The sequence below is a fragment of the Pezoporus wallicus genome, unplaced genomic scaffold (genome assembly GCF_028554395.1).
Source record: "Pezoporus wallicus isolate ANWC-B61680 ecotype Strahan unplaced genomic scaffold, APGP_CSIRO_Pwel_v1 contig_1181, whole genome shotgun sequence".
Taxonomy (NCBI): Eukaryota; Metazoa; Chordata; class Aves; order Psittaciformes; family Psittacidae; genus Pezoporus; species Pezoporus wallicus.
Genome location: NW_026641428.1, coordinates 3,041,079 through 3,064,127, shown reverse-complemented (window position 1 = coordinate 3,064,127; position 23,049 = coordinate 3,041,079). Strand labels below are relative to the sequence as shown.

Below are 23,049 nucleotides of genomic sequence, written 5' to 3'. Positions count from 1 at the left end.
ATAACTGTGATTTAATCCTACAGGTATGTAACAGAATTTGTAAACCTAGGCAATGTTTCAGCTCTTCGAACTTTCAGAGTATTGAGAGCTTTGAAAACTATTTCTGTAATTCCAGGTAAGAAGTAGTTGGTGTAAGGTGTTAGGCCCCTTGTACCTCCCAACTGTTCCTTTTTATCCTGTCATTGTGTTTGTGTGTGAACTCCCCTATTACAGATATGTGACAGAGTTTGTGGACCTGGGCAATGTCTCAGCGTTGAGAACATTCAGAGTTCTCCGAGCTTTGAAAACAATATCAGTCATCCCAGGTGAGAGCTAGGTTAAACACAGAGGCTGACTTTAATTCATTAAAATGAAATTCATATTTTTTAAACATGAGTCTTATTTCTTTCCACAAAAAAAAGCAGGAATCGGAAGATATTAGAATTCACTGAAATCTCTGATTCATTGCTTTTTAACATGAACTCTTGCCTTTTGAAATCAGCCTTTGAGTTTAACAGATTCTTGCATGAGACATTGCAGTACACAGTGTGTGTGGTTCGCATCGTATGATGTCAAGCTTTCTTCTCCACATTCAATGATTATCAGTAACCCTGAAGTTTTCTTACCCATGTGTATCTTACCTACATGATGTTATGTGGTATTTGTTGTGGATATTTTTGTCTAAAAAAAAAACTGTTGACTTAGTAAGAAGGTGAAGGATAAGATAATAAAGAATAGCATGGGCATTGCATGGGGGATTTATTATCTTAAAAGTATATGATTTTCCAAACCATCTCCAGTTTTATAGCATTAAATTTTAATTGTATTTATTGTTGAACAGGCTTTTTACTGTCTTCTAAATCTAGTATGTTATAAAACTGATAGTAGCAAAGGTTTGGGGCAAGAGGTATTGACAAATAAAAAGAAGACTTTTATGTGAGATTCATGTACAACATGAGTAAAAAAGTCACTTGTTTTAATAGTAAAACAAGTGTTTTGAAATATATGCAACTCATTCCATTCACAGTTTCGAATGAACATAAATTTCAGCTATATATTCATTTTCACAAGTGAAAAAACTCTTCACAGAAATGTTATTTCACAGACATTACAATCATTTTTTTGGGCTTCTGCATGATATATATAACTTTACTGGGAGACACTGTCATTTTTATGCTTTCAAACCAGTTTTGAACATCGGAATAAAAATTCCTTTGCATTTGCAGGCTTGAAGACTATTGTGGGAGCCCTAATTCAGTCTGTGAAGAAGCTCTCCGATGTTATGATCCTGACTGTATTTTGTCTGAGTGTATTTGCACTAATAGGGCTGCAGCTGTTCATGGGCAACTTGAGGAATAAATGCCTGCAGTGGCCTCCAGAAAATTTTACTTTGGAAACAAATATTACCTCCCAGCTAAACAGCACTCTAGGTGAAAATGGTACCCTGGTTAATTCAACAGTGACTCTGTTCGACTGGAAGGGGTACATTGAAGATGAAAGTAAGTATTGCCAGCATTATTCTTGTAGAAGTGATTTGTGGCTGACCCAGTTCTTAGAAATTGGGAGGGGAAGGGATGATACATTTAGTTAAGACAGAGCAAAAGTGTTTTCTCTCTCTCAAAGGCCAGCACTGAAGAGGAGACAAGGAACATGGTGTCTCTATCTGACACAGCTTTTTCCTTCTGAAAAACCCACAATTTCCCTGAGACAGAAAGAGATCCAAAGGAGTTCTTATAATTACTGAAGTCTTACAGGTTTTCCATTCTCATGCTCCAAAGCAAGATCAGAAACAGAATGCTATGTCACTTCTGACAGATGTCAGAGATTTCTGACATTCAGTGAAGAGTCCAGTGATGGAGTCCATAGTTTTTTTCACAATCTATCCATTCTTATGCTTCATTATCATTATTATAAAGGATTTTCAAGGTCTAAAAAATTTTCCTGCTGCAGTTCAAGCTCATTGTTCTTATTAACTTCACCACAGGCATAAAGAAAAAAATATTCCCTATCATGAATCCCTCTCAGGTATTTAGCTACTATTCTCATGTTGACATGTCCTCTTCTCTCCTCTTTCAGTCTTCTTTTTGCATGCTAAGCAGCCCATGGCATTAACGTTTGTGTCCTACAATTTATTTTCTAGATCTTGATCTCTTATCTATATCCTTCCTTGTTTATAAATACTCTTTTTAAAATGCCATACCCACAACTAAACATTTCTCCTTCACATGAGGTGTATAATCAGAGAAGAAAGATTACGTGGTAGCATAGTAACTTATACTTCCGTTTTATATATCCTAGGCTGGGGCTTGACATTGCCTGGCAAACTGAGAACAGATTAAGAAATGTATTTCAGTGCAGTTAAGTGTGAGGTTACAAGCCTAAGCTCCTTACCCTGAAACTCAGTGCTGCACAATCCATGCTGAGACAGGTTCGCATGCATAAAGGGTGTAGTTTATGGCATATATCATCTCTAACAATGAACATTACTTTTGGGGAAAAATGGGAGCTAAAGGGGAAAGAGAGAAAGAAAATGGAAGGGGAAAGGGAAAACTGACCACAGTGTCTAACTGTGAAGAGAAGTGGTGGGGTCACCAGGTGCATCTCGTCCCCTGAGGATCCTTTCCAGTGCAGCAGTGATCACTCTATAATACTTTTCTCCATAGCAACCATGTGTTTTTCATTAGCATCTCCTCGAACTCCCTACAGGTTGTTCCTGCTTACAGTGCTATTAGCACTAATTGGAATGCACTTTGATCAGGATGGGTGCAGCACAACTGGTTGGTTTTTAAGATCATACATGCATGTTATTAGGTCATCTAAATATAAGCCAAAAGCTGCAAGAAAGAAGTAGGAAAAAAGGGGAGAAAGAGGAGTGAGTATCACACTAGAGACAATTGCTTCCTATGAGTACCTGCTGCAACAATGATGTGTTTGTAGGTGCAATGTCATGGGAATAAAAGCTACATGAAAAAAAGCATGAGAGCAAAAGAAAAATAGTGCCATAGAGGCTCTGAGAAACATTGCCGCAGCAGCTTACGCGAAAGGTTGCAGAGCTGCAACTGGGAAGAAGGATGTAGGAATGCACCGGAAAGCCCTCAGCAATAGAGCAGCTAAGGCACCTAAGGCACTGTGGAGCAGCCAGGACTCTGACAAATTAAGACTAAAATTCTGCAGCCAAAAAGCTAAATAGTATCCTGCTCGCATAAATAAATTATTGACCAGGAAGGCATTATTACTTCTGTATTTAGCACTACTGCAGTTGCTACTGGAATAGTATATAAAATTCAATTAAGCTAGACTGTTGAAAAAATGGAGGATGTTCAGAACAGAACAGAACAGAATGATTAAAGGATTGGAAAATGTGCTTTATACCAAGATAGACCTGGTGCTCAACCTACTTAGCATATCAAAGGGAAGGTTTAAAGGGCGACTTGATCGCAGTTGAGAAAGACCTCATGGGGAACAGAAATTTCATCATAGACATATCTTTGATCTAGCAGGCAAAGATATAACAGGTCCAATAGCTGCAAGTTAAAGACAGGCAAATTTTGAATAGAATCAGACAGCTTCTAAGTGTGATCACACAGCTGATCAATGACTATGAGGAATTTCCATCTGAATTTCTTAAATCAACATGCAATCATTTTACTTGAACATGTGAATTCATGGAAATCTCATGCCACAGGGTATAAGGAAGTCTAAGCAAAGTATCCTAATGAAGACTTAGACTTCAAGGTCAAACTTAATTATTTAATTTCCTGTCTTATTAACAAAGAATCTATAAACTCAAGCTCTGATTTTATTTAATTTAAAGACAACCTGAAGTCCCCTAAGAAAAAAAAACAGGATTTAATTAATTACAGAAAGTACTTTATTGAATGGCTACTTGAATCTTTGGTATATTTACACAGGATTGCATATGTATTAGGAAATTTATAATGAAATTATGAGTCTTGTTATGAAGTTAGTAAGGTTTTCCTTGCTTGCCATCAGTTTCAAAGAGAAAAATTATCTTCTCACAGCTTCCTGCTCAATTTTTGCAGGTGGGCAGACAAAATACAGAAATGGATCTTAAACCAGCTGTGTCACTGGGCAATTAAAAAGGACTTACACAGAGTTCAGAGAAATATGATGGCACTGTGTTTTGTAGACATTATGAGGGTTTATGGCAGTAGTTGTGTATACTATGCAACAAAGGCATGTAAGGCCTAATTTTGCCACTGAGCTCATTTTTGGAAATACTATTTAGAGAGACTTTATATAAACACTCCTGGCATCAGTCAGCCAGTGCACTTTTTTTTTCCTTCTTTTTCCAAGATAGTGAATCTGACAAACTCAACGCTAGCCAAGTTCATCTTGGCAAGCTTGCCATAACCTTTTTTTTTTTTATGGGAAATAATATCTCACAACCTGTTTTGTAGCAATTCTTCTCAGTCATTACCCTAGGTTTATCCAAGCAATTGTAAACTCCCTTGTGGTAACTCACCTACAAGGGACTTTTTCCCATTTCCCAATCATATAATGGGGAATAAACATATACCTTTGATGTAGTGAGAGACTTTTCACATTACTTTGGTAAAATACAATTCAGAGTTTTGCAAGTAGTTAGGGACACATGCTCATACTGCTCAGTTTTTGGTGTTATAAAAATTTTTGTGTCATGATGTTTTGAGCATTTGTCATGGCTATGTCAGTGCACTCAGAGAAAGCCTGGGTCACCATTCTTTCCTACGGAGCTGGCAAGTACAGCATGCTTGCAAGGGACATCTCTGAACCATAGAACTTAAACACAGACCCTAGTTCAGTGGTACAACTCAGTTGATACATTACTGATCACAGCTGACTGCTCAGTGTAAACTATATCAGGTTAGGTTTGCATTCTTCCTAACCAGCTGTTATGTTCCAGTATGTTTTAATCGTGATTAGCTGACATAATGCAGAATATGATTTGCTTCATAAAGGTCAGCTGTAGTAAGCATCATGTCAGCTATCTTTACTACTTTCAGCTTGTGTTTCAGCACAGTGCAGTTCTGCAATGCATACCAGCCTGAAATGACAGTGGCCACACACAGGCTTGCGTAAGTTGCACGGTGCAGAAGACTGTGCCCAGCAAGAAACAGATGTATTGTTAAACACTGAAACTGAGCCTTTCACAGAGTGTCAGAACAAGGTCTACATACAGCTTAAAAACTGATTTTTCCAAATGGTGAATTTTCCTCAGGGGATGGAGAGATGCAGCTGGCCAGGGTACTAGTGTTTTTGGGTGACAAACTGGAGCCCTCGGCAATAGTGATCAGAAAGTTTGAAATACATTATTAATATGGTAATTTTCAAATACAGTTTAATTATTATAATAAATAACTGTACAATACAATTTCCCAAAGTGTGATTTAGTTCAGTGATCAGGCTGAAGGGAGACTTGTACATTTCATCTACATCTAGAAGCATTTGACAGGTTTTTCAGTACATTCTGGCATTTTAACAGTGAGTGCTGTGAGCAATAGTACTTACTGCAATTCGTACTGCCATTTACTCTAAAGATATGGTCCTGCTAAAAGAATGATACTGCTTGATAAAGTTGTATCGATTTTCACCTTAACACTTTTGGAGCAGAACTATTTATTTCATAAAGCTGTAAGAAAACTTTCATATTCAGAATTTTATATATATTTTTTTAATTCTTTTCTAAACAGGTCATTTTTATTTTCTGGAAGGGCAAAACGATGCTCTGCTTTGTGGAAATAGCTCTGATGCTGGGTAAGACCAAATTTCATCAAATTATTGCACTGTGTACAAATTAGGTCCCTTAGATGTACAGTTGGAGGAGGAGGCGGCTATATTTTGAGTGATCACTTTCTTTCACATAAGAAATGCTAGGATTTTACGCCTCATTGAGGATTTGGGTTCCTGGTCAGAGCTCAGTGGACTGGTTAGATGAGCTTAGTGCTTGCATGAATGAATCGGTAATATGGTATTAGTGTACCTCCTGCCTGGGTGAGAAGTAACAGACACAGCAGCTGAAAAACACATGTTATTTTGTGGTTCCAGCTGCACATATGTGTATTAATGGGTGCAGACAGCAGAAAACACTGACATTGACATTAATGTTACAATATTAAATAATTTAAAAAATTTTTGGAATATTGTGTTTTAGAAGCTTAAACTAAACTTTTCAGACTAATTTTTATGTTCCATTCCTGCTTAATTTTTCTACTGTCTTTCAAAATAATTTCCTATGAAAATCATGGCTGCTATTATTTCTACAGAAAAATCCTCTTTTTAATCCTAATCTTCTCCTGGACATTCCAGGTGATAATATTAAAATAACTATATATGTTAAAAACAAGTTTGTCTTTATAGGCAGTGCCCGGAAGGATATACGTGTGTGAAAGCTGGTAGAAACCCCAATTATGGCTACACAAGTTTTGACACATTCAGCTGGGCATTCCTGTCACTGTTTCGCTTGATGACTCAAGACTTCTGGGAAAATCTTTATCAATTGGTGAGAATTTTTTAATGCAGTATAAACTAAATATGTTTGTGCCAATAATGCAAGAGGCCTAACATCAATTTTCTTGTGTTATCTTTTAACAATAGGAAAACCAAAAATTTTGTTAACCTATTCTTGCTTATGAATGTATTCTTATTTCCAGACGCTGCGTGCTGCTGGGAAAACGTACATGATATTTTTTGTTCTGGTGATTTTTCTGGGTTCTTTCTACCTGATCAACTTGATCCTGGCTGTGGTCGCCATGGCCTATGAAGAACAGAATCAAGCAACCATGGAAGAAGCAGAGCAGAAAGAAGCAGAATTTCAACAGATGCTAGAACAACTGAAAAAGCAACAAGAAGCAGCTCAGGTATAATTTATGGTTTAGTAATGCAGAAGTATATGGAAGTAACTTTACTAGAAGTATTCACCCTCTTCTCTTTGAATTTGAAGTTATAAAACACCTTGACAGGCTTTCAGTAACAGAGCTAACTCATAGATATTCTATTCTGCTCTAAAGATCTTTTACTGTGAGCTGTCTGACCATAACCAAGAAGGAACATTCAAAACTAGGTATACATTATTCATTATGTTTTTCTTAGTCCAGTGTCATTGAGTCTGTTATACTTCAGCATTTAAAAACTGCTCATGAAAGATGGAAGCAGGCTGTGACCAATACATGCCTTGAGTCAACTGAGTGATAAAAATTAGAAAAAAATAGGGAGAGGATGTCCTATGGAAAATGTTGAGATCCAGAAATTCTGTGTAAGAAAATTTGAAAAAAATCCATGATGTCATGGTTTGCTCAGTGACACAAATTCATTCTACAACATGGCAGGCAGCAGCAGTGGCAGCGGCAGCAGTTACAGCATCTGCGGAGTCCAGGGAGCCCAGTGCTGGGGGAGAAGCAGGAGGGCTCTCAGAAAGTTCCTCAGCGGCATCAAAATTGAGCTCAAAGAGTGCAAAAGAGCGGAGAAATAGAAGGAAAAAAAGAAAACAGAAAGAACAGTCAGGAGGAGAGGAAAAAGATGAAGATGAATTTCACAAATCTGAATCAGAAGACAGCATCAGACGGAAAGGTTTCCGATTATCTATTGAAGGCAATAGACTGACATATGAAAAGAAGTATTCTTCTCCACACCAGGTATTGCATTTAGTTATTTTTAATTGAATCATACATTTAAAGCATCATAGACTGTTACAAAACTACTTTAGTCTCCTTCGTACTGTAATATGACCCTAGTGCTTAAAGAAAGGAAACCCTAAGATTTTCATTAAACTTTATTATTGTTGCTAATGCTTGAGAGAAAGTGTTGTAGCCGCTAGATTGTCTTGTAAACAACCACAGAGAGTTAGATGTACCTCATATCTCTATTCTTAGAATCATAGAATAGTTAGGGTTGGAAAGGACCTTAAGATCATCTAGCTCCAACCCCCAAGATTGTTTAAAAAACATATTAAAATATTCTCTGATTGCTCTGTGGGGCTTTTTAAGAATGATTACGTCTTATCTAGACTTATTAAAATGTTAATGGTATATTTCCATTATGATAGCCTCATATTTTCCTCCTTGTTTCAGTGATGCTTGAAGGTTGGTGTAATATGTCCAGGAAGCCTCATAGATGAAAGAATGTGCATGTATAAACTCTCTTTTATTCATCATGGGTATTGTGCAACTACTTTACTTAGCAATTCTAACTGATGCTAGCAGAAAGGAGTGTTCAAAATTGTTTTTTTTCTCAAGAATCCACTAATAGTGTTATTTCTATCTGCAATATACATATATATAATGAAATACAGAAATTTCACAGCAGCATTTAACTTTTCTAAAAAAAAACACAAACCCCTATGCTATACTAATAACAATGCTAAATATGAAGGTTTCACATAATAATCACAAATTTTGCTTGCTTGCAGTCATTGCTGAGCATTAGAGGCTCCCTGTTTTCTCCAAGGCGCAACAGCAGAACAAGTCTTTTCAGCTTCAGAGGTAGAGCAAAGGATATAGGATCTGAAAATGACTTTGCAGATGATGAGCACAGCACTTTTGAAGACAATGATAGCAGAAGAGACTCTCTCTTTGTGCCACGCAGACATGGTGAACGGCGCAACAGTAACATTAGTCAGGCCAGTAGGTCATCCAGGATGCTGGCAGTGTTTCCAGTGAACGGGAAGATGCACAGCACTGTGGATTGCAATGGGGTGGTTTCCCTGGTTGGTGGACCATCTGTTCCTACATCGCCTGTTGGACAGCTTCTGCCAGAGGTGATAATAGATAAACCAGCTACTGATGACAATGTAAGAAAGTTTTAAATAGTTTAGGCATCGTGGCCTTTTCTTACTGCACCAGCCAGTGTTTTCTACAGAATGGAACCCTTGGCAATGCTTCCTGGTTGGTCAAGCTGTGAATGCTCCTGCATCGTGTAAAATCTTTAATAAATAAAAAGGCTAAGATAGGCTGGCAACCTAAGCATTTACTTACTTACAAATATTCTCAAATAAATGCAATTTGCAGTTTCTAAGTAATAAAATATTAACTTACACATCCACAATACTGGTATGTTTTACTGTATTGCTGTGCTATACTTTACTTTTGCTGATCTAAAGGTGCATCTGGCTATGGTCTGCAAAATCATAGCTACCATAAAGTTAAAAAGAGTATACAAAAATTTTATCAGATAACTGCAATCACGATGATGCTGCTATTACCACTTTATCAAAATTAGCATTATCAGTTAATTTTGATATCATTCTTCATTACCATCCCAGGTAAAAATGTATGGAAATTGTCCATTCTTTATTATCATATATTTCTCCTTCCTATATATTTTCCATCCATTGCAGGTGGAGTTCTGTAGTGTAGATAACAAACAGTTCATTGGAAGATTGCATATTAATACATACTTCCAAAAATACAAATGTCTGTGTGAACGTATGTGCAGCACATATTGCTGCCATTCTCTTACCATATAAAAGTTAAGAAAAGATGTCTCAAAAAGAATTCTTGCTCAGTTCAAAGTAGTCTACACACATTACTAAAGAAATGCTAGCATGAGGAAGCATGAGGAAGTCAGACTTTTCTTACTTGCTATAGTTTGCCTAGGGGAAAAGACTATTATGTTACAAAACAGAATATTCTGTCAGCAGGAGCACAAAAACAAAAAAATACTTTGCAAAACAAAATTATACAACATTTTGACAATTTTTTTCTATTTGTCATAGTTTAAGGAAAGAAACACAAAAGTTAAATACATAAATGCCTGTTCATTCTTGAACAGTAGGTAACTATTGCCTCATATCTCTTTAAAATTACTTAAGCGGTACTAAAAAGTAATAAAAGTCTGACATGATAAAAGTTGAAGTGCATGAAGCACGTATCCAAGCTAAGACATTAATAACAGGGCTACATATAGTATTTGCTTGTCTCATTTCTCCAACATGGTCTTACATATTATTGTTCTCTGTTTAGGGCACCACTACAGAAACAGAAATGAGGAAGAGAATATCAGGCTCTCTTCGTGTTTCTATGGATTATCTGGAAGATCCAGCTTTAAGGGAAAGAGCCATGAGTATTGCTAGCATCCTCACAAACACTGTGGAAGGTGTGTGCTATGCACAAATTAATATTTAATACATGTTTTTTCCAATGGATTTTTGTAAATTTGAGTTGAAACTTTAAAACTGACATAAAATGTCTTACTTGGCAGATACCATCTCTGATGCGTATTTATTAGCAGACTCAAAGCTCTTTATTCATTAAGGTTATTACATAAGTAAGCATTGTTTTGCCACCATCTATCTCATGTGGTCATCAGGACTAAAGAGATATGTTTGATGGTCATAACTGCATAGATGCCTATGTAATTAAAATTATATTAGTGGACACAATAAGACCACTGAACGTTTTTCAGATATGCAACCATTGTTAAAATATGTATTTTCAGTGGTTATATTTATTCAGTTATTCTTTAAAGAAGTGCTACTCTTGTTGATAAACATGGAGGTTTTTTCTTGAATGGAATGGAATGAAAATGATATTGAAAATTTTTACCTAAACACCACAAATTTAAAAATAAAAATGCTGACATGCTAAAACAGTGAGAGGAATATGCTAAAGTGTAATCAAGGAACAACTAAATACAAAATACAAATTGATGCATAAATTGATACTGATCAGCATAGCGATTGGAATACAAAGAAGTTGTGCTTGATAGATAAGCTTTGAACAAAATAAACACATTTGATAGCAATTTTTAAAGACTCTCTTCAAAATCCCTGTAAAAAGGAAGTTAATCATTACCAGTAAAGATTGCAAATTTGACTGGTACATTTCATGTAGGGCTGAGGAATGGCAGAGCAATCACATAGTTACCTGTGTGATTTTTCTTTTCCCACAGAACTTGAAGAATCAAGACAGAAATGCCCACCATGTTGGTATAAATTTGCAAATATTTTCTTGATCTGGGACTGTAGTCCACATTGGTTAAAAGTAAAACATATCGTCAACTTAGTAGTAATGGACCCATTTGTTGACCTGGCTATCACAATTTGCATTGTTTTAAATACACTCTTTATGGCTATGGAACATTACCCGATGACCGATGAATTCAATAATGTACTTTCAGTTGGAAATTTGGTAAGTCTGTTGGGGTTTTATGTTCATGATTTGGAAGATAGTATTTTTAAAAGAACTGAAGGAGTTTTAACAGCTTTTTTTTTTTCCCACTCTTTAGAAAGTAGATTTATTGGACATTTATTGCCCTCAGGATAGGAACTGTAGAATCACAGAATCAACTAGGTTGGGAAAGTCCTTTAAGATCATCAAGTCCAACCATTAACCCAGGATAGCCAAGATTGCCACTAAACCATGTCACTAAGGGCCTCATCTACATGCTTTTTTAACACTTCCAGGGACAGTGATTCTACCACTTCCCTGGGAAGCCTCTTCCAACATCTGATCACCATTTTGGTGAAAAAAAAATTTGCTGTTATCCAATCTAAACCTATCAGAACATTTGGGGAAATTTCACTGTCAAACCTGGCTCATGTAACTTAGGATACTGTAGAAGCAATATATTTCAGTGTTCTACAAAGCCGAATCAAAAATTTAAAAAATTACACCAATGCTACATTAAGTAAATGCCATCTTAAACAGAAGTTAATTTGTCTAACTAGTAGACCAGGAACTGCATTACTTCCATGAAAAAGACACTATGCAAATAAATGTAGTGTTAGTTTTTAATTAATACAAGTCTTTAAGTTATTAATGTGGTTTTTATTGCCCTATTTCCTAAGCACAGGTTTAATAAGTAAAAGACCCATTTAAGAGACTTTCTAGAACTTTCTCCTGTAAAAGACTTTTATGTGGATTGTTTTCTTTCAATGTAAAACTATGAAGAATATCCTGCAGTGCTTTTTTCTCTTCTATTTTTTATATTTTTTGTCATCAGATAATTAGTAAGATAACTTTTCCTCATGTTGTCACCTATATTTTCTTCCTTCTAATTCAAAAATATAAATTACTAAAAAATTCAAGAGTTAATTTTTTGTAGCTCTGATGCTTTTGAACTGACAGCTTTGATCTCATGGAATTATCTACAGCTGCAGTCCTACTTTGTCTCTTATTTTAAGAATTGATTTCTTATAATAGGATTTTTTTATAATCCTTGTTTTTTAATAAGGAAAAACATCTCTCAGATCATGCAAATAACTACAGGATTTAAAGGGAGCAATAATAGATAAATGTATAGCTGTTCTTCAAATACTTGAAATAGCTCCAAATCTGAATTTCATATTAAAATGTAAAAACTTATATTGTAGCATTTTATAGATTTGTTTTCCAATCAAGAAAACACCATATAAATCTTGATGTATATCTGACTATAAAGGCAGTGAAAGAGAACCTGGCTATAAGCATCATACTCTTCCAGTCTTAAGCTGGAGCATAGCCTAAGACATAAACCCCTTCTGCAATATAGAAGCATTCACGGTTTGTTTACTCCAGTGGTTACATTTTAAAGCTCCTTGAGAACCTCACTGCCCTGATCATTAGCAACCTAAGTCAGTGTTTCAAACTGTATTTATTCATTCCTACCTCTTTCTCTGTGGTTCCAACCTAAGTCAGTGTTTCAAACTATTTACTCATTCCTACCTCTTTCTCTGTGGTTCCAATCCTGTAGCTTAAAAAATAGTAACCTTTTCTTCTCCAGTGTTTATATCTGGAATATATTTAAAGACATTTTTATTATTACATTGGTTATTTAGCATTGGCTTACCTAGGTAGAGGAAGTCAGACTCTTCTTGTCCATCTCCTGATTATCCCAGTTAGATTATTCTGTTTCGCTGTCCCATTTTCTGTTCAGCTTGCCTGAAAATGGGTTATCAAAACCAAAAAAGAAAGCATTTCTGTCAGACTAGGGCTCTGACAGGCTTTCAACAATGGCTTTAGTACATTCCTATCCTACTAGAAATTCTCCTAAGACTTCTCTCAAAGCTACTTAGGGTCACTACCTTGGTGGCTCCTAAATATGATTCCTATTTTATTCAGCATAGCATCCCATGATGGTAAACCATTACCAGCAATATCATGTTTAAAATGCATTCTTAAATGCTCTTTCCATCCTGAAATCAAAATGATTGAGCCAGTCAACTTCACTGAGCTTGCTGGCAACACCCAGTTCCTCAGTTTTCCTTCCATACATTGTTGTATCTCGGTTGATTCCCAGCTGGTATAAATAATTGTATCTCTGTTGAACTGAATGGGATCATGGCAGGTTATGCCAGCAAAGGAGCTACCCCTCTGTGGTCTTCTTAGTTTTGGCCTCATTCATGATGCTGTATATTGTAATTAGGGTACCAAGAAAGATGCTGTACCATATAATTTCTTGGAAAGCATTCTGGTTTATGTTGTGAAAATCAAATCTGGGATATTGTTTGTACAGTACACAAGAAAGTTCATATCCTAATAGAGTTGAAATTGGATTATAAATGTTATGAAGCAGAAATTTATGTAATTTGTTTAGTATCAAATTTAATTAATTGAAAAAAATACTTGGCTTGTATAGAACTTGTTAAGGGAAGGTGGGCATAATAGTACACTGAACTATTTTAAAATATCAGTTTTGGAAAAGATGTTGCAGATATGTAACTTGAATTCAAAACAAGCCCCTCTAAATCTGTAATATTGTATTTCATAATGAATAACAAAACTGCATTTTGAATTCAGGTCTTCACTGGAATCTTCACAGCAGAAATGTTTCTCAAGATAATTGCAATGGACCCTTACTATTATTTCCAGGAAGGCTGGAATATTTTTGATGGTTTTATTGTAACCCTTAGCTTGGTTGAGCTTGGTCTTGCAGATGTGGAAGGACTCTCAGTTCTTCGATCATTCAGATTGGTAAATATACATCAATTGCACTGATTTTTCAATTAATTTTATTTTTTTCCCTTACATATTTGATTGATGTTTGCCATGATACTGATCCTGATATCTCTTTCATTAGTGCAAGCTCTTATTATCTGTGGTATTTTGCTCTCTTCAATGAGAATTGGTAGAGATCCAGGCAAATAGATAGCAAAAGGTGTGTCCAGTGTATTGTATATACATGCTTTAAACATCCTGCTGTGCAGAAACAGGCTTACTAGGTGTATTGTGATCTGATTGGCATTACAGGAATGTATCTGCTCTATAGATACCCATAGAAAAGTGGCACAGGTGATTTTAGTGGATAAACCCTAGATTTTAAATTCTGTCTAATATATCTGGTAGCTTCTTTGGCCTTCAGTAAAAACTATGCTTTGGTGATATCAAGCTCTAACTTCAAAGAATTTTGTTGACTGATCCTTAATGGTTTTAGACAAGAGGATACCCTCTGAACAGTCAATAGTTAGGGCATATTTTGCAGGAATATCCTTCCACAAATTAGCTTCAAAACATCTTTGTGTCTTTCTTGCTCATTGTCCTAACGATATTTTTGTTTTCTTCCAGTTGCGAGTTTTCAAATTGGCAAAATCTTGGCCAACTCTAAATATGCTGATTAAGATTATTGGCAACTCAGTGGGGGCTCTGGGGAACCTGACCCTGGTGCTGGCCATCATTGTGTTCATTTTCGCTGTGGTTGGGATGCAGCTGTTTGGGAAAAACTACAAGGAATGTGTCTGCAAAATCGCAAGTGACTGTGTGCTTCCACGCTGGCACATGCAGGATTTTTTTCACTCTTTCCTGATTGTATTCCGAGTGCTGTGTGGAGAATGGATAGAAACAATGTGGGACTGCATGCAGGTTGCAGGCCAAGCCATGTGCCTTACGGTCTTCATGATGGTCATGGTGATTGGAAACCTTGTGGTATGTAATCAAAGCATTAGCAAAAAATTATTTGGCAGTAGAGTCGGGTCAGTCCTGAAGGGAACTAAGCGCACTGGCTTTACTTCAACAAAGCAATTAAGCAGGTGGTTTCAAGTGATGCTAAAAGTTAAGCTTAAGAGCTGTTTTGGATTGAGAACAAAGTATTCTGCAATATCAGAATCCTAAGAATGTTAGAGTGAGCACTTACTTACATTCTTAATTTGTCATTTGGCTTTTTGTAAATATTTTGTGCTTCAAATACTTTATGGGCTCTTTATAAACCATTTGCTGTGGATTTTTTATTATTTATCCCATATGATTAGTCACCAAAATAATCTAATTTCTGCTGTGTAATAGGATAAATTAAATTTTTTAATCATGCTGAATAGTAAATCTGTTATCTCCATTTTTAGATTATAAGATTTGGGACCAAAATATTTATATACCTTGGGGATTTAAAGACACATTTACAGATATTTGACAGTTGTAGGAATATTTTTGAATAGTGAAGAGGATCTAAGCAAAATTTTAAAAGCTCAATTTTTTATGAAGAAGAGAAAAAATTTTTAGGATAGTTTTATTCGGTTATGGTGAATTATTGCAGTTTCAGTCTTCGATGTCACTAATATCACATTTTTTAATAAAATAAATGTTCTTTGTTGGGATAAAGTCTAGAACATCCTTTTTTTTCAATCTTTCTGCAGGTACTGAACCTATTTTTGGCCTTGCTCTTGAGCTCATTTAGTGCAGACAACCTTGCTGTGACAGATGATGACAATGAAATGAATAATCTCCAAATTGCTGTAGCAAGAATGCAGAAGGGCATAGATTATGTGAAAAGAAAAGCACGTGAATTCATCCAAAAAGCTTTTGTTAAAAAACAAAAAGCTTTAGATGAAATCAAACCGCTTGAAGATTTGAACAACAAAAATAGCTGTATTTCCAATCACACAACTGTGGAACTAAGCAAGGACCATGACTATATTAAAGATGTGAATGGAACAACCAGTGGCATAGGCACAGGTAGCAGTGTGGAAAAATACATCATTGATGAAAGTGATTACATGTCATTCATAAACAACCCAAGTCTCACTGTGACAGTGCCCATTGCTGTGGGTGAATCTGACTTTGAAAATCTAAACACAGAGGAATTTAGTAGTGAATCAGACCTGGAAGAAAGTAAAGAGGTATTGAGATATTTTGTGTTTTTCTCTCTGATCTTTGAGTATTTTTCTTTTTCTTTTTTTTTTTTTTTCAGCTCCCAGTGCATGCAATTCTTGATCATTTCTTATTTTAATACTTCTTTTGTACATAAATGAGTGTAAAAAGGAGGGTTTAATTCTTGATGAACAAAAGTGTGAGTAAGCATTTAAAATTAGTCTCTGAGAGGAGAGGCCAGGCAATGGGAAACAGAACTAACCTTTAAGGACTGCTTTGTGGTCCATATGGTAGTTGTAACAACTGATAGAGCAGGACAGTGCCTTAGCTACAGTCTTATTCCAGAAACTTTTGTTTGCCTCCTGTAACATGGGTCCCATTAAGAGTGTCGTTCATCTCCCTGCCACTCCTTTAGACACTGGAATTCTTTTAGATTTTAAAACTGTCAGCTCTTCTAGACTTAGATTCTCATAAAAAGAAGTTTGATCCATGGACTCTTCCATATAATTCAAATTCACTTAGTTGTGAAAATATGTAGCCAAAGCAGGCTATAGCCTTGCTGAGAGCTGTGTGCTGTTTAGAAAAAATATATTAAGGCTATAAATCTTCCCTTATATGACCTTTAGTCTGTGGCTCTTTTGACAAAATAATTTATTTGGTAACATAATTTGCAAACCAACTATACCCTTAGTGATTTAGTTTGTTGACATTTTATTTGAATCAGAAAATTACCTTTCTTTCACTTACCAAAATTAGTTTTCTGACTTTGGGAACCTCAACCTTAAACTAGTTAACTTCCATTCTGGTAGCAATTCAGTTTCTTTGTGGGATAGCTCATCTTCCCCTGCTTCTCTTGTATTTTTAACAGTACATAAGATACCCGATTTTTGGCTAGCTGAATTCTGTACTGCTGTCAGTTCAGTGTGCATAAGCCCTCTAGTGGTCTCAACAAAACCCCAAAGTGCAATATTTAGATCCCCTCGAGAAAGGAAATCTGTACAAAAGAGCCTTTCTCCATGGCAACCTATATCAGAGATAGCGTTGCTCCTGTTTCCCAAATAATATCTGAAGCATTAATATTTCTTTCCCTGATAAATGTTAGCCAAAATATATTAATATATTAATATGGCTAGTTGTGGTCATAGATCTTTGCAGGCTTGGCATTATAATTTATATTTTTTGGTTTAAGAATATTTTTTAAAGCCTTATCTATCGAGACACCTTTTATTTAATGGATCCGTACAACTGAGAAGCAAAACCAAAGATTGTACAAATTTCATATATGATTATCAGCAAATTACTTATGTTGACTACTAGACACTTCAAAAATATGGCAGAATTATTTACTTATTCTGAAAACAACAAATATTTGCCTTAAAAATATTTATGGTGCAATTGTCATGCTATTTTTTTTTCTTTTTTATCTTCTGTTTTTTTTAACAGAAGTTAAATTCATCTAGTTCTTCTGAAGGCAGCACAGTCGATATCGGACTTCCTGCAGAAGAGCAACCAGAAGCTGAACCTGAAGAAGCCCAGGAGCCAGAGGCCTGCTTCACAGAAGGTGTTTGGAACAAAAATGCTAATAATACTTACTAATGAAATATGGAATAATTATCTATTTAAACTAAGTATTTATATTTATGTACTGAGTTATTCTTTTGTTACTGTTTAAACTGTGAATAGCAGCAGTAGTACTTTTAGACCATAATTTACTACATAGATAATGGTACCACAATTATACTATATATCAGATGAATTATTAAGAAAAGGTTTTATCAGAAATTTATCATTATTTTTAAATAAGATAAATATATTGGTGATTTATTTTAGTATGAACTACTATACTTTCTGAGTTTAGTTACAGTCTCTCTATATACCATTCTTCATAGTTATCTATCAAAGTGCTTTATAAAGCATACAGCACTGAAAAAGCTGCTGAGTGGTGAATAAAAACTTCACCTGGATGGTCTTGTGCAAAATGCTAAATCAACCACCTACAGGTTGGCCAAAAGAGAAGGCAGAGGCTTTTTGTGTGCCACCTGGAGCAAGAGCAGTCTCACCTGGTGGACTCATTCATCTTTAATGACACCTTTTATTGGCCCTTTTACAAAAATAAATAAAACATCAGTCTGGTCATAAACTTAATTTACAAAGGCATTTTCTTGTGAGAAACTTTATGGATGTATGCGTGTGAAGGAGGTGGGGAAAGGAATGGGTATAAAAAATGATGTAAGGATACAAATGCTATTTTTGGTATTTGTAAGCAGAAGTTAGATTTAGCATTTAGAAAATAAATGTTACTGTCAAAAATCATGTCAGGAGCTAAATCATAAAAGCATAAATAAATTAGGGCACAAATTAGAGAATTTGCTGGTACTGAAAAGCTCAGGACTTAGAGGCTTGTTTTTTTCATATAATAAATGCAATATTGTCTGAATTTAGTACCCCCCCAAAAGAAAGTACAATTTAGTAACACTTACCCAAATCTTACAATATAAACCTAGTATACATTTGGATGAGTTTGTCTATTTCTACTGATACTTGGTATTTTGTAATTTGGCTTTATGTTCCATGGATTTTTACCTTTTTGTGTGCTCTGTACTGAGCACTTAGTTCTTGATAAAAGAAAAAGACTTTCTTCTTACTTTTTCATATAATTGTAAACTCAAATTTTCTTCGTGTTTTGAAATTTGGAGGGTTTTGGCTTGGTTTTGGGGGTATTTTTGTTGGGTTTTTTTGGGGGGGTATTTTTTTTCTTTGGAGAAAAAGAAAGTCATCTATGTGAAAATCTATTGGGTTTTTACTAAATAGCACAGCTTCTGGAAAGGTAGCATTGTATCATTAACAGAATGCATGAGCAAATTTAATGCAATCCAACAAAATCTATTTTTTCTCCCTCTCTCAATATATACACTGTTGTAAAGGCTGTGTACGAAGGTTCAAGTGCTGTCAAGTAAGTATAGAAGAAGGGAGAGGAAAGCAGTGGTGGAACCTTAGAAAAACCTGCTTCAGGATTGTTGAACACAACTGGTTTGAGACCTTCATTGTGTTTATGATTCTCCTCAGTAGTGGAGCTCTGGTAAGTAAAACATGAACAGTCATAATGTTGTCAGTGAAGTTCTTAAAAGTTGGCTCATCAAACATTGTTTGAACTTATTTTTCTCCACCAGAAAGAACACACAATTCCATGTCTTGAAGTGACAGAGCTGAATTTTAGTCAGGCTTTTGAAAGAATGGTAGAAAAAAAGTCTCTTCTCAACAATATGTTGAAAAAAGTATAGACGTAATTGGTTAGCGAGAGCTTAACTTCGTTGCTGAAAGTGATAGTGACACACCTGAAGCAGGGAGAGGGACAACTTGCAAAGAAGAGAATATATTTAAGTTTGTTTTTTTAGTTTGCTCCCCAGTTACTGATTCAACTCAGGGGAAAGTACTGTCACTAATGAAAAAACAAGAGTTTGGAAGTAACTGTAATGGCATAAACAGCTGACAACACCTTGCAAGAGCCAGAGCCAGAGCCAGATAATAAATATTATGTGAACACTAAGATTAAGACCGTGTGTTTATAATTACTCTGTTCTAAGAATAGGAGTTTATTATTTATGCTTCTAATTCAGCTTCTACTGACTCATACTCATGTAGACTAAAGGTATATCTGTAAAAACATTAATTTGCTTTAAGTTTAACAAGTATGTGAGGGCAGAACAAAAAAAAAAAAACCAAAAAAAAAAACCCAACCATAGTATAAATCTGTAATCATAAAAGAAAAAAAAAAATCAATCTATCAACAATTTGTTATTTCACAAATGCAAATAATGATAAAGAATAAGGAAACTGGAGATGAACTGTAAAATAAATGTGAGCCTGGATACATACCAAGCTGAAATTTCTTAAGCAAACTACTTGCCCTGAGATAACATAGAGTATATCTAGCATCTAGCATTTGCCCTTTGGTAAATTACTCAAGTTCCTGCATCATGAAAAAAATTGTGTTGCAAAATTCTATTCCAAACTCTTTAGACCATTCCCAACACTTTAAAATACCTTAGTGGTTAGAAGTTCATGATTTTATACATCATTAATTTTGGTTAAATCTTTAAGAGTCATTCTGCTTTTGTTTGGTCTAATACCAACATAATCATCAAATAAGCAGCTTTTAGTCAAAGCCATGTGACACCTTCCGTGTGATCTAAAGCCCTTGAAATAACAAAAGACTCATATCTACATTACTGAATTTTGATGGATGCCACCAAGTGGAGAAAACCTTTAGTGACAAGAATTTAAATGAGAGAAAAGTACTGGCAAGAGATCTGATATAGGTGAATTTCCATCATTGTACTTAAAAGAATCTTGAGATGACATCCCACAGCGATCACATCTCATGCTAGTGAACCTAAGGTGTGTGTCATCCACAGAATATTTATTTTGTGAAAATGTTGCAGAGACCAGGGATTAATTAGCTCAAGCCTCTGGAGATGTGAGACCCTGCTCTGCCTTCATTCTTCTTTGTGGTAGTGAAAAGTCTGTTTGGACCTGCAAGTAGTGCATCCCAATGTTAACCCCAAGACCACAGTCCAGACAAATCTCACTGTCCTTAGAGCCAGGAAATCTGGCAGGCACAGGGGCATTGCAGGCTGCCTGCAAACCCTTGCCCTAGGGGCATTCAGGGAGGGGGCAGACACAAGTGTAGCTGCCAGGAGTACTGCTAGCTTAGCCTCTGTGTGGGCCCTTCCCAGTTTTGTGAGCTAAAGTTGTTGGTGATTATGAGGAGTGTCAAGTACGATAGTGCCTGAACGAAGTATCCAAAATTACTGATACACAAATGTTAATTTGATGACTGATAGACAAGAACTAATTATTTGAACTGACAGATGTAAAGTAATTCAAAAGCAGGCTGGGTAAAAACAAATGTTAGGAACAACATATATATAAATCTTTGCAAGAAAGCAGACCATTCCAGTTCTTTCAAACCCATAAAATCAATCATTCTCCATATGAAATAATAGCATAATTAAAATTTACAAGAAATTAAAGGAAAAATTTCTTGGAGGACAGGAAGAATCTCTGAAACACAGAAGCTATGTGTTTTTTCAAATGTACAAAATTGAAATCACACAAAAAAGGTAAATAACATTGCAAGCGGCTCAGAAATTTTATGTATCTCATTAACTGTGGATAATACAATGAAGCAAGTATTTGAGTTAGATAAATAAATATTCTTTTAAAGAAAGAAAGTTCTCTTTTATGATTCATATATTAAAAATTCCAAAAAGCAGCAGGACTTAAAAAATGGTCAATTGTATTTACATTTACATTGTCCTGAATATTTTAAAGCTATGACCCTGGATTTTTAAATGAGCTTTACCTATATACAAACCAAATGATCTCTCTAGAATTCAGTTTAGGCACACCACTCTGCAGAATCAGTGCTGTTTGTAAGTACTGAAAATGATCTTGAGAAAAATAATTCATAATCAGCAATAATTAAATAAATAAAAATCTCTGATCAGGGTAGTGGTTGCTCTGCAATATCTGCTTCTTCCTCCTGCAAGCTGGAAAACATAGTTCCGTCAGGGAAAAACAGGTACATACTGAGTTAGCAGAAAACAACACCCACCATATAAAAGTGACACTCATGCTTTTTCTTGAAGAAAGACTGATTCCTTTTTTTTGTTTGTTTTTTGTTTTGGTGGGGGTTTTTCTGTTGCAACCTGAAGTATTGTGCAGTAGAAAAAGGGAATAACAACAAATATCTTTGAATGTTTTCATTTACAGGCTTTTGAAGACATATATATTGAACAGCGTAAAACTATCAAGACCATGCTGGAATATGCTGACAAGGTCTTTACTTACATCTTCATTCTGGAGATGCTGCTGAAGTGGGTGGCCTATGGCTATCAAACATACTTTACGAATGCCTGGTGCTGGCTGGACTTCCTGATTGTCGATGTATGTGTATTTCCTAGATGTGACTTGTGTATTTTTTTAATCTGATTTTTTTTTAATTACTTGCTGTACAACCATAGTATCTATGCAAACGTAGGGAATATGGTATCTGCACTAAGGTAATATGGGGACATAAAATATAAAAAGACCTGTGGAGTTCTGCCACCTGTGTAACTGTTCTTGTAAAGTCTTTAAGAAACAGCATAACCAAGATTAATGTCAATCTGTAGAGCATATAAAATCAGCAGTCAGGTAAAAGCATTAGGGTAACTTAATATAGACAAATTAGTCCTTTCTACCAATTTCCAAAGGAGCAATGTTGCTCTGTGACCCATCTGTTAATTCAGAACAGGCTTCAATCATTTCCATTTCAGTTGTGGGCAATCAAATGCTCATTACCAGCTATAATTACTGATCCCAACATCAGTTTAAAACAAAGAAAAAGTGAAAGTAATACCTAAATTAGTAAAAAGGAGAGATTAATGTAATTTGCTTTCTGTGTTTTTAAATGCTCTCAAATCACTAGCAAAATAAAAAAATCAGAAGTATTAATTTTTACAGATGTTACCTTATGACATCTTTGTTTGCTTGATTACCTTCCTGCTCTTCTTTCATGTTACTTTTTTTTTTTTATTTAAAAGACTTCCTATTCCTGAAGAAAGTGGTCCAAAATTAGATTCTTCTAAAGAAGTTTGTATCTCACATCTATGGTATGTAAAGTAGCATGTACAGTATAATAATTTTTACTTTCCTGTTTTCATATAGGTCTCTTTGGTTAGCTTAACAGCAAATGCATTGGGTTACTCTGAACTTGGTGCCATTAAGTCCCTTAGGACACTAAGAGCTTTGAGACCTCTAAGAGCTTTGTCACGATTTGAAGGCATGAGGGTAAGACAACATGAAAGAATCTGAAACTATGCATGCATAGAAAGAATACATGCATGCAGAATAAGGAATGACAAGTCCATGCAGAAAGGCTGCACTATCTATCTATTGCATATCTTTTACTAACAGATAAGCAAAAAGCTTCATCAATTCACCTAAATCCATATGCAGTACCACATAGAAGTTATATTCATTAAGGTTACTTTACTTTCTAGCCAATCTCAGGAGTGTTCTAGCCAATCCC

General features: G+C 35.4%; 1 protein-coding gene across 7 annotated transcripts in view; it reads left to right on the top strand.

The window, feature by feature from the left end:
- Nucleotides 1-23,049, top strand: part of LOC130607073 (sodium channel protein type 1 subunit alpha) — a 93,316-nt gene that overhangs the window by 46,224 nt on the left and 24,043 nt on the right. For 2 of the 7 annotated variants that reach the window (XM_057423861.1, XM_057423860.1), the window contains exons 3-19: nt 24-115; nt 214-305; nt 1,206-1,478; nt 5,673-5,736; nt 6,340-6,481; nt 6,633-6,839; nt 7,308-7,613; nt 8,387-8,767; nt 9,939-10,071; nt 10,867-11,105; nt 13,695-13,868; nt 14,460-14,816; nt 15,521-16,003; nt 17,418-17,535; nt 18,899-19,053; nt 21,750-21,923; nt 22,686-22,808. In XM_057423861.1, coding sequence (XP_057279844.1) covers nt 24-115; nt 214-305; nt 1,206-1,478; nt 5,673-5,736; nt 6,340-6,481; nt 6,633-6,839; nt 7,308-7,613; nt 8,387-8,767; nt 9,939-10,071; nt 10,867-11,105; nt 13,695-13,868; nt 14,460-14,816; nt 15,521-16,003; nt 17,418-17,535; nt 18,899-19,053; nt 21,750-21,923; nt 22,686-22,808 — 3,513 coding nt within the window. The remainder of the gene's footprint in view (nt 1-23; nt 116-213; nt 306-1,205; nt 1,479-5,672; nt 5,737-6,339; nt 6,482-6,632; nt 6,840-7,307; nt 7,614-8,386; nt 8,768-9,938; nt 10,072-10,866; nt 11,106-13,694; nt 13,869-14,459; nt 14,817-15,520; nt 16,004-17,417; nt 17,536-18,898; nt 19,054-21,749; nt 21,924-22,685; nt 22,809-23,049) is intronic. The other 5 variants (XM_057423856.1, XM_057423862.1, XM_057423857.1 and 2 more) reach the window with 4 other exon arrangements.